General features: G+C 55.4%; 1 protein-coding gene across 1 annotated transcript in view; it reads right to left on the bottom strand.

Moving 5' to 3' along the window:
• Nucleotides 1-10,763, bottom strand: part of QSOX1 (quiescin sulfhydryl oxidase 1) — a 39,575-nt gene extending 28,812 nt beyond the window's left edge. The window contains exons 1-2 of the mRNA XM_007188194.2: nt 10,395-10,763; nt 1,227-1,327 (exon numbers count right to left, since the gene is read on the bottom strand). Coding sequence (XP_007188256.2) covers nt 1,227-1,327; nt 10,395-10,662 — 369 coding nt within the window. The 5' untranslated portion in view covers nt 10,663-10,763. The remainder of the gene's footprint in view (nt 1-1,226; nt 1,328-10,394) is intronic.
• Between the last annotated feature and the right edge of the window lie 1,244 nt (nt 10,764-12,007).

Raw genomic sequence — 12,007 nt, 5'->3', positions numbered from 1 at the left:
GTGTGGGAGGGAGCTCTCCGGGGCTGTGGAAACCCTGAACCCAGCAGGATTTCACTGGCCCTGAGAACAGAAAGGTCACATGGAGTTAGAGCTGGACGTTGCTGGAGGAGCCTGGGGCCTTGCTCTCCAGATGAATTCTCCTGGCGTCATCAGGCTCAGATATGGTTCCTGGTTCTGCCTGGCAACTGAAGCCCCTGAACTCAGGGATATCTTGTTCCAGGGACAATGCTTGGCTTTTCAGTTCTCAAAGGCATTTCCTGATTATTCTTAGTGGCCACAGAGGAAATTGCTTTTCTAGATGCCATTCTGGTGGGAGCAGGCTAATTATTTATAGGTGGAGAGAGAGATTTGGATTTGGATTCTTTAATTTGGAAGAGAACTAACTGCATTACAGCCGGGCCTGAGCTCTGGGGAGGGTGCTAAGTATAATGGTACAGCCTTGCTGCTCTGGGCTTCCCGGGGCCTCCGATGTGAGAGCCTTGGAAGCTGTCCAGATGTTAATTAAGTGGTTGATGCCCCGCGGTGGGCAGGCTGGCAGGCAAGGCCTCATCGGAGAGCTCGTGCTACTTGCAGCCAGGGCCGGGGTGACAGGGCCCTCATGTGTTGGGCGTGATGACTCCGGTGATGGAGATCCCTGCTGCCTGAGGCATTGGGCTAAGGCTCTCCTGCCAGGTCACTTCTGAGCCTCTTGGGTTCAAGGCACTTGCCTGATGAGGATGAGGTTGGCCAGTTGTCTCAGGGGACCTTTTCTGGGGGACCGTGAGACCCCCTGAGTCTGATCCTGCCTACAGGTGGGACAGAGCCTAAACCCTGGTTTTACAGGGTTTAGATCAGCCCTCTAAGGCTGGGAGGTCAGGCGGGAGAGGAATTGATTGGAAAGAGGCCCCTGGGAGCTGGGAGCTCTCACCAGCTCAGGTGATGATCACGTCTCACAGCTAAAATCTGCCCATCCCAACACAGCCACACACAGCCCCTTTTCCTTATAAAGGGGAGAATGTGCCGGACCACGTGAGCCTCCTTCTTTTCTGCCTCCCAGTTCACACCCCTTTCTGCCTCTAAAATAGGTACGTGCTCCAGGGGCTGTGATTTAAGCAGGTCAAGCCCAGAAGCCTGGGAGGACACCACAGAGCCCAGCAGCCAGGCAGACACCAGGGAAGCATGGAGCAGCGGGCACTGTGCTCCGACAGCACCACCCCCGAGCCCGCTCGCCCCCCCTGGTCACACACCCTCACAGTCGGGAAGCCAGTGATGTTGAAGTCTCTGCAGACTGCGGTGTTGGTCTCCTGAGCACAGTCCAGGGCGGCGAGATTCAGCGCCGGCCTCCAATCTGAAAGGACAAAAAAAGAGAAAAGAAACCAAAAAAACCTGAGGTAAGTAAGAGGGGCTGGTACCTCTGCCTGCTGACCTCGCCCACGCAACAGCCCACCGCCACCAGTGCCCACGGCACCTGCCCTCAAAGCTCTTAGGAGAAAGGTCACCCCTTCCTCAAAACACGGCCTCTGAGGTAGTTGGGTTATTCCGCATTTAGCCTGTGCTTAGGACACAGTTAAACAGCACCGGTACCCCACTCAGGACAGCAAGCTGCGTCCCCCGTTATTCTGCAGTGGGGGAGGGGCACAGGGGCTGGAGGAGCTGAAGAGAGGTCTGAGATGAGCCTGGCCCTCTTGGGGAAAAGCCCCTGGGACACTGCCTCTGGCTCTGCTGCCCTCTAGAGAGAATCAGTTCCAGAAGGGTGAAGAGCATGCCTCAGGAGTGCTGAGTTCCGCCGTGGACCCTCGGTGAAGGCCTCTGAGGCCAGAGGTAGTGGCCATCAGCCCAGCTTGGGCGGGTGGGACACAGGGTGGTGGGGACCGGCCCCCCGGCCAGAGGTGGAGGCAGAAGTCCAGGGGAGGAAGGCGAAGACACCCGGGATCTAGAAGCCGCAGGGAAAGAAGCCCTGAGGCCAGCGTCCGGAAGATAACAGCTCCCCAGGCCGGCTGCCTGGGCACCCTGCTCCTTCATCAGGCCCCGGGCCACAGGGCCTCCCTCCGCTGGAACTTACTGGCAGAGAGAACAATGGCACTGTTCTGGGCCACAGCCCCGGATCTGGGAGACAGAAAACAAACTCATCAACCGGGCAGGCCTCCTGGGCTCCGGTTCCAGGCCAGGTGCCCCGGGAGCACCTACCCAAGTGCCACGTTACAGTGAGGCTGCTCCCACCGGGATGCAGGACGTGCACATGAAGCCGCACAGACGGCGCGGGGGCGAGGCACGGGCGCCACGCCGTGTGGCACGGGGCCCTGGAGGAACGTGGCCGCAGGGCAGACCAGCCCTGGGCACCAAGCAGGGAACTGGCAGGAAAGGCGAGGACTGAGCGGAGCCTTGACCGCCAGTGCAGGGGACAGGCAACCGGGGCCCGGGGTGAGCAGACGAGGAGGGCAGAGTGGACAGGGCAGGCTGTGAGGGCTCTCACACAGGCCAGGCGGGCTGCAGAGGCGGCGCTGCGGGAAGGCGGGCGGGGGCCAGCGAGGGCGCGCCGGCCTGAGGCTCGGAACGCGGGCACCTCTAGGCCGATGAGGGAAGGAGTGAGCCTGCCTGAGGAGTGGGGGAGGGCACACACGCTCCCCACAGGGCCCTACCCCTCCCACCTGCAGCACAGGATGGGGTGGGGGGACTTACACAGGCAGCCCACGCAGAACTCGCTGATGACAGAAGACTAATATCCAAATAACATCCCTGAGACCTGTGGCTTTGCCGGGACCTCTTACCTCGCCCCAGAACCTGTCCCTTACAACATCTGAAAAACCGCTACTTCCAAAGGCATCAGAGCTCCCAGAACCTTTACGCCCAGGGGAGGAGCGTCACCCTCACTTGCAGGACAGATGTATGGAAGAGCCAGCATGCCTCCCAGACACCCGTGACCCATCCCTCAAAGGAAAGGCTCCGAAGGTTCAGAGCAACTAAGCTGGTCCTTCTCGGGGTGACACGAGGGAGGCAGTCTGGCACTGTGAGGCAGGCCAGAGGCAACGCCCGCTCCCTCCCCAGCCCCTCTCCCCCTTCTCCTTTCTTGCTGGCAATGGACTCTTGGCACTGAATCCTGGCGGGAGGGAGGGAGGGAGTGGGGATGGGGGAGTGGGGTGTGAATGCAAGTGTTCAGCAGAGGCAGGTGAGCCACATCCTATGATGCCATTTCCCCAACATCCCCCGCTACCCCATCTCACCAAACCCCTTCTGGGGAGCTCTCGGCTCCCCTAGCACAGGAGGGCAACAGTTTGAGCTACAAATACACGCCAACCGGAATGGCCTGCATCCTTCAGCTTTACATCTAGCTGGAAGGGCAGCCTGCTGTGGTCAGTGATCAGGGTCTGCTCCACGCTGGGCTCGGCACAGCATCCCTCCTGCCCTCCCTGACACTCTGCTCTCCCCGACCCCTCCCCCACTGGCAGCACAACGTAGGAGGGACAGAGTCAGGCAGTCCAGCCACGCGGAACCACCAATCCCAACCAGCTTCCGTGTCCTGTCCACCCTCCCTCCCGAGTCTCTTCCTGCCCTCCCCCGTGTCTCCTCTCCCCACGCCCGGGTTCTTTACCTCTCACGTCACCTCTAACCCACCCTCCTAGTGAGCTAGTGCACGGTTTCTTGTCCAGATGAAATGTCTCATTTCCCTCCTGGCCAAGGTTCTAATATGCCCCATCACCAGCCTACCCAGCCACCAGTGATCTTTTCTATCTGCAGATCTATGTCACTCTCTACTCAATATTCTTTGGTGGCTCCCATTGCCTCTAGAAGAAAACTCAACAGGCATCAGGCCATTCTTAATCTGGTCCCTCCCCACCCAGCTTCCTCTTACCATTTCCCCAAATTATGCTCCAGGAACGCTGAATGTTTTCTCCTTCCTTGAAAGCACAATGCTCGTCTAGGCTTTTCCCACAGCCACCTCTACCCTCCCAACAAACTCCCAGTTGTCAGGTACAACTCAGTTTGAACGGGATTTTTCCTCCCAGGAAGAGCTGCCTTCCAAGCCCAAGGCTCAGGACCCTGTTCTCGTTTCCACCACACAGTTACAAGCCTGTCCATCCCTAAGTGTCTCTTCATCCTTGCATCCTCCTTGCCTAGCTTCCCCATTATCCTGCACACAACAGGTGCTCAGTGACTATCGACTGAATTATACAACTGACCCAGTCCTGGGGCCGCTACAGGGCTGGAACATCTTCTCTCAGCCTTACTCTACCCTCAGGTCCAGGCAGGGGGTGAGGTTAATGCCCATCACCTGCGAATGCAGGAGACGCGAGCTGCCCAGGGATGGGGTTTTGCCCTGGATCACAGGCAGAGCACCCCAGGCCTCCTTTCTATGGCTCCTCTCCTGCCCAAGGGAGGCCCAGCAGAGGGTGGGAAGCACAGGTCACCCCGTAGGGTCACCTGGCACATTTCAGGCTTGGCTCTGGCTCTGCATCTAGGGCTTTTTTCAGGGAGACCCCCAGGAGAGGCCCAACTGTTCGCAAAAGAATCAGCACGTCAATTAGACCTAAGGGCGGAGGAGTGGCACTTTTGTGTCCTTCCACCAGTGAGGGCCCCCGGCAGGGGGTCTCACAAGGCCACTTGGCAGGGTGACCAAGGACAGCAGGCCTCAACTGCTCCACTCCTCTCCTCTCCAAGAGTGCAGGCCGCCATCCCTCGGGCCAGAGTTGTTGCTTGTTGCCCGCTGGGGCATGAGGCTCTGAAGGCACAGAGAGAGGAGAGGACAGAGAGCTAGTGTTCAGCGAGCGTCCACGGCACACTCCAGATTTTCCCACTCCACCACCGCCATTGGAGGTGGGCACCATTTTACCCGCTTTACAAACGAGGACGGAGACCAAGGGACCTCCAAGTGGTCCAAGGGCTACCAGACCCAAAACCCCACTTTTGTCCCTCTGCCTCACCAGGGTCAGGAGGCTACCTTCATACTTTTGCTGTCTGCTCCAGTCACAACCTTCCCCGTGACAGAGAAAATGGTTAAAACTGTTTCATCTTCTAGCTACATACCATTCTCTATAACGCCCAAGAGTTGGTCAATATCATAGACTCAGCCTTTACTTAGATGATAGTGATATCAGGCCTATAGAGAGTTTATCATGTGCCTAATGTATGTAGTTTAATGTGGGCAACTAGGCTATGAAGAAAGTAAGGAGGTATTTATTCATCTCTAGACCTGCTTTCCTAGACTGTAAAATAGAGATCAGATAACTGTGCCCAAGGCACACAACTAATCAGTGGTGAATGTGGGATCTGAACCCAGGATCTGAGCCTCCCCGGTGGTCTCAAGAGGGCCCAGGACACAACAGAGAGCTTCTCTGCTCCCAGCCAGGAAACTCAGAGGGGGCAGGGTGGGGTGGGTGTTAGTAATGGGGATGGAGGCGGGAGGTGATGCCTGAGAGTTCTCAGCTCCCAGCTCCTGGAAGGTCTGTGACTTCCTCTCTTTACGCCTTGATTCCCTGTACCTCCATGAAACGGAACCGGGGCCTCTTCTCACCAGCCCCAGCCCGAGGGGGAGGAGGGGGGGGAGCTGGGGCCAGTCAGGTGCTGGGAGAGTCCCCGGGCTGAGAAATGTTTCTCAGGAATATCAACGTCAATACCTTAATGAGCCATAATGACCTATAAAGCTCTGTTTTGACCCTAATCACTGCGGGCCTGACTATTCGTCATTCTAGTAACAGTACCGGGAATAGAGAGGACCCTTATCTGGGTGCTCCACTGGTAAAGCAAAGCTGCATGTACGGGAAGTGCACTGCGGTCAAAGAGGTACAGAGCTGGGTGAGAGAGGCTTTTTAAAGTGTCGGGTGACTTAATACCACAACCTGCAGGCCTAACACCAAAAGGATTAGCAGTCTCAGTCCAGCCCTACTCTTAGGGAGAAAAAAAAAACTTTCCTGGTGCAATTACTGCCTTGGCAAAGTAATCTCCCCACTGACAGAGGAAATGAGCAAATGGAGCGGACGGGAGGGGAGGTAAGTGTAGGCGGCACAGCTGGGGACCCTGGGTGGCGGGAGAGGGGATGCTTTCTGGTGAGGGGGATGGGCTCCTTCTGGAGTCACAGGCGGCATACCCACCCCACTCACAAGGCCAGGAAGGGGCACTGGACCCAGAGTCACAGGGCTTGCAGACAGCTGCAACTGGTCGAAGCACCATGAGCTCCACACGTCTCCTCTCTGGGTCTCCGTTTCCTCACGGGTCACACGAGGGCCAAGATGAGGATGTCTCAAGTCCTTTCCAGCTCTGACAACCATGTGGGTGCTGGATGGCAAAACACTCTCGCCAAGAAGAATGGCCGTGACGCCTCTGAGTGCTAAGCAGCCTGGGCCTCTATTAAGGCAGGGGCCAGACCCACCCAAACCACAAGAGCCAGTCAGGTCGAGAGGTCAGAACGAGACCCCCGCCTGAGTCTCCGGGAGTCCTCCTGACACAGCGAGTTGGCCAGGCCTATGCCATTACCAAGACATCCCTTCCTCCTTGTTGCCAGCTTCTGGGCAGTGAGGTCATGACGCGGACAAAATGCCTTCCCCGCCCCTCACACCTGGCTGACACCCCAGGTCTGAGTCAAGAGGAGCCACGGCAGCCCCAGAAGGCCTGGTCACTCACAGCCTCATCTGGAATCCCGTGAGGCTTGTGCCATCGGTCTGCATGAGTGTTCAGTGAGCTGCTACCCTGCGCCAGGCTCTGCACTAGTAGCGCAGGGGTACAAGCAGGAGAGGATGGCCATGCCCTGGGAGAGAAAGGGAGGAAACCAACACTGCTCGCTGTCACTCAACACCCACGCCTTACAAATCTCATCTCCACGCTCTGCACAGGTCCTTTTCCCACCTGGAGTACCCTTCCTCCTTCTCCCCCCTCTCCACCTGCCCAGGCTCTGGAGAGTCAGAAAGAGCTGGGTTCAAGAACCTCCTCCAGGGACTTCCCTGGTGGCGCAGTGGTTAAGAATCCGCCTGCCAATGCAGGGGATATGGGTTCAAGCCCTGGTCCGGGAAGATCCCACATGCCACGGAGCAACTAAGCCCGTGTGCCACAACTACTGAGCCCGCGAGCCACAGCTACTGAGCCAGTGCGCCACAACTACTGAAGCCCGCGTGCCTAGAGCCCATGCTCCGCAACAAGAGAAGCCACTGCAAAGAGAAGCCTGTGCACCACAACCAAGAGTAGCCCCCGTTCGCCGCAACAAGAGAAAGCTTGCACACAGCAACAAAGACCCAATGCAGCCAAAAATAAATAGATAAATAAATAAATGTATTAAAAAAAAAAAAAAAAAAGAACCTCCTCCAGGGACTTCCCTGGTGGTCCAGTGGTTAAGACACCGTGCTTCCACTGCAGCGGGCGCAGGTTTGATCCCTGGTCTGGGAACTGAGATCCCACATGCTGCATGGCGGGGCCAAAAATAGAAAAAAATAAAATAAAAATAAAAAAAGAACCCCCTCCAGCATCTGTGTAATCTTGGGCAAGTTACTTATCGGTTAAAAAAAAAAAAAAAAGGCTATCTGTTGCTCAGATATTTTCTCATAAAGATTATATACAACAGTGGCCTATAAAGGCCCTTAGCACAGTGCCTGGCATAAGGCAAGTGTATAATAAATAACTGCTTAGATAAAGGCCTTTGGTGACCAGGCCTCTGTGACTTTCCCCTTCCCTGAATTCCCAAAACAAGAAATGGCTGAGTTATGCTCTCCTGACCCTTTTCAAATACAGCTTCTTACTGGTGTCAATTTCCCTGCTGTGTGATTTACCCAATAGCAATGTAAACAATGCTTTGCACACAGAGGTCACTCAACAAATATTTGCTGATTGATTAGCCAGTGATGAGGACTGAAGGTCTAAAATGAACACAATCAATTTCCCAAACACATGGTGAAGCAGTAAGAGCTGCTCTGGAATAGAAAGGGGTGAGCCAGATTCTTAGAAACAAGTTCTCTGCCCCAGGGTAACAACTGCCCCAGAGAACCTAGCCTACAATTTACTGAAGAAATGAGCCCTGGACAGTCAGATTCAATGCCTGAGGCCAGTTGGGCAGGGCTGCAAAATTCTTCTCTCCCCTCATGACCTTCCACAGTCTCACTGCTCCTACCCAAGGCATTCAAACCAATGGCAGAGGGCAGGGGCCACAGGCCCATGGGTCCAGGGTGGTGCGAGAGCAACCCTCTGCCGGCCCACAACCAAACTTTCTCAAGGAACCTCAGAATACAGAGATGTTGAAGGGCCTCACCAGGAAACACCTCCTTGGATTGGAGTGGAGGCATTCTTTATCATTGCAGGCCAACACCAGGTTCGGCCAGCGCTCCTGTCGACATGATCTTGCTTAGGGGGCTGACACCTCCATGGTTCATGGGAGACTTCCAGTTTTCACCTGAATCTCCCATCTCCCATGGACTGTGGTTCATCTCTACAGACACCATTTTCCTTTCTGAGGTTAAGTTTTGATTTGCTTTTTTTTGGGAAACTCTCATTCTATGCACTGGGGAGAAGACCCCTTTGGGTCTTTGGGAAGTGGCAACCCTCATCCAGGAGCAGGCTGGGTCAGTATCTGGATGTGCAATTCATTGGAAAGCTCTGGGTTGCCAGAGGCCAAACCCATGAGTCAGCTGGAAGCTAATCTTTCTGTCCAGCACTCTCAAGATGTAAGAATCTTCTAGATTGAGTCCACCTGCGGCCATTAAGGAACTTTTATGGCCTCAAAGTATAAACTGACCTAGGAATTTTTATGATGTTCAGGCCCACAGTGTCCCCTGAACACCTAGTGCCCCTCAGGTGTTCCAGTTCCACGTTCAACACTCTTCCTGCCTCCTGCCCTGACCAGATGTGCTGACATCACTGAAATGATGCGGTGTGAAGAGCTGCTGAGAAAAGGCACATTCAAGTGATGGGACCAGAGAGGCATGCAGACAAGTGTCTGCGTGTAAACTGGAGGGAAAACGGTTTATCGGTTTTGTTTAAAAATAACTTTCCAAGACCATATGGCTAACAGATGATACATCTTTCCATCTAACCACTCCAGGAACCACCATGCAAGCTGCTCAAGGGAAGAGGTGGCCTGAGTTTGAAAACCAACATCTACAAATGCACTACTCTACCGCAACGAGTTGAGTTTATCAAGAAAACGGCACAGCAGGGGAAAAACAGTTCCAGTTCTTCCCTCTCCAGGAAGAGGCCTACGCCCTAAGATGCCCATAGTCCTCATTCAGTGACCGCTGAAGGTCAGGAGCCCTGCGAGGGCCCTAGCACCACCTAGTTATCAGGAAATAACTCCATTCAGAGGCAGCAAATCAGAAGCAAACCACTACCATCACGCCACGCCAGCCCCCCAAATACCCACTACCTGGGCTAGGCAGATGGGTGACACCACAGGGATCTTTACCTGTGCAAAGGAAACTCTGAGATAATACACATCAAGTACTCACTCAGGAAGATGTCTGACATACAATACAGTAAGCGCTCAATAAATATTCATTACTAGTGTTGCCATATTTACTCAGCTCCAAATCTTAAGTTTTTAAAAACATTAACCTTTCTGTAATGGAGTACACCTTTAAATCTCTATACATCTATTAGCGGTCGTCTTATCCCTCTACCCCGCAGGCCATTAGTAAACGAATGGTGGGTCTCACAACTGACAGTCTCTTAGAATGAAGGAAATACGGTATTAGTGGTCAGGCCAATGAAGGGGAAAATGGAGCAAGGGCCAAACCCACACCAAGAGGCTGCCCTCAGTCGGGCCTTTGGGCTCACAGGTTGAAGCAGAAGGAGAAGGTGCAGAAGGAGGGGAAGAGAGAAGGATGCGGCCCAGAAGCTAAGGAGCTGGAGGCAGTAGGTCAGGAGCGGCCGGGAAACAGGAAACAGGGAAACTCTGCCTCAAAGATACAGCTGAGAAAGGAAGTCTACGTACCGGCAGGGTCTACTAGCCAAGGGGTGGGGAAAGGAAGGCGGGAGTGGGAATAGGGGCGGCGGCAGAATGAGTATCAGTTCTTTTTCTCCCCGACACTGATCCCACCGCAGCTGGGGAACTTGGTAGGAAGGGGTCTGCCGCAAGGTTGAACTACAGGAAGCCGTAAGGTGTCAGGGAGGAGGAACAAAGGAGACCACGTCGCAGGGATGGGGGCCATAAGCCGGCAGAAGACTGACAAGGAAAGCAGAGCAGGTCTGGGGACCCAGACCGCGGGGAGGGGGAGAAAACTCGGGACACCGGCCAAGGGGAAAAAGAAAGGGAGGGGCGGGAGTAAAGATGGAGCTGAGGGCTGAGAAACTGGGGGGAAGTGGGAGGGGCAGAGAGGAAGATGGGTTGAGGTGACAGGCAGGAGGAAGCGGGCAGCGTTGAAGGGGGCTCCGTGAGGCAGGTGGCGGGGATCCGCCCGGGTGGGGCGAGTGGAGCGAGCCTCCCCCCGCACCCAGTTTCTCACCTTTGACGTCTTTGGCCAGCGCCTTCCACGTCGGGGCGAAGGCGATGCAGTGGCCGCACCAGGAGGCGAAGAACTCCACCGCCCAGGCGCTGCGGGAGTCCAGCACGGCGCCGCGCAGGGTGCCAGCCTGCAGCAGCGTCACCAGGTCGGAGGGCGAGTAGAGCGTCGAGCGAGGGGCTGCGCCAGCGCCGGGCACCACCAGCAGCAGCGACAGCAGCAGCAGCAGCAGCGACGGCTGCGGCCCGGAACCGCGTCCACAGCACTCCATCCTCTGCAGCTGCGCGGAGTCCACCACTGCGCACAACTTTCGGACGACTTGGTGGAGGGCGCCTCCGCCGCACCTCTTGTCTCCGTCGCGGGGAGGAGCCACGTGACCCCGCCCACCGTGGCCTGGTGCCGCCCCTTTCCCCGCCCCGCCCTCCGGCCAGTGGGCAGGAAAGCAGACGAAGGACGAAAGCCGGAGCCGGGCGCTGGAGTCCGGGCCCGGCTGCGAGCGCCCCCTTCGCAGTCCGCCGAGACCTCGGAGCTAGTCGGGTTCCCGCCTCGGCCCCAGGAGGCAGGGAGCGCAGCCCAGGCCCCGTAGCCCCCCACCGCCAAATGATAGGTGTGGGACATCCGCGGGGCAGAGTCCCGGGCCCGCGTTCCTGTCGCTTTTGGGAACTCCGGGAAGTCATTTGGCTTCTCACAGGCCCCGTATCCAACGGGAAAAGAGTCCGTTGGAATAGATTGGACCGATTTATGCTGTTCCCAGAAAGTTCTGGGGATCCCACCAAGCGATAAGAAGTTGTGAATTAGAAGCACGTGGGAGAGAAGGACGGGTGGTAGGACAGTCTCTGAGTCTGTGACCACCATGACCCCACACCCCACAAGGCCTGTGACCATCTAAGGAAAATATTATTTGAGGGCTTCCTAATTATGAATTAAAGGCCCCCTTCCATTTTAGGCTGGGCTGGATTGGCGTGGTCCATTGGGTGGAATCAGAGTTTCCTCAGCACGCAGGTCTGGCCACCTAAGGTTGTTAGGACGATTCCTCCAACTGGGGCTCCCAGCAGCCCAGGTACCCCACATCTAACTCTCCAGCCTACGCACAGATCTCCATATTCACTTACATATCCCTCTCACGAGTAACCTGATAACTAATCTTGTGTTCATGTGTGCTAAAGTGTTGATGATTAATTTTCCGTGGTCTACCTTTTGTAGTTCCAGTGCTGAGTTACCTTAACGGGAGCAGGCGTTCCTCAGAGTGTTGTCACGTGATCTTTTCCCTTTGTGTCTGCTGGGTTAGGCCACCTCACCTGTAAGCCATCTGAGACTAAATTTGTTATTCATTCAACATTTACTGAGTGGTTTCTTTGTGCCAGGCACTGCTCTAGGTACTAAGGCTGAGGCAGTAAATAAAACCAAGACTCTACAGTCATGGAACTTACATTCTAGTGTGCATAGGGATAGAGAGATGTAAATGTAGATCCTATGTTGACAAAGGCTATGAAGACATGTACAATAGGGTAAGAATAAAGTGACAGAGGAAGTGGTATTTTATTTTAGACAGGGAGGTCAGGGATGGGCCCATCCCTGATATTTGCAGGGCCAGGGTAAATAGTGCAAATGGAGGC

The sequence above is a fragment of the Balaenoptera acutorostrata genome, chromosome 1 (genome assembly GCF_949987535.1).
Source record: "Balaenoptera acutorostrata chromosome 1, mBalAcu1.1, whole genome shotgun sequence".
Classification (NCBI taxonomy): Eukaryota; Metazoa; Chordata; class Mammalia; order Artiodactyla; family Balaenopteridae; genus Balaenoptera; species Balaenoptera acutorostrata.
This window is presented reverse-complemented; position numbering and strand designations above follow the sequence as displayed.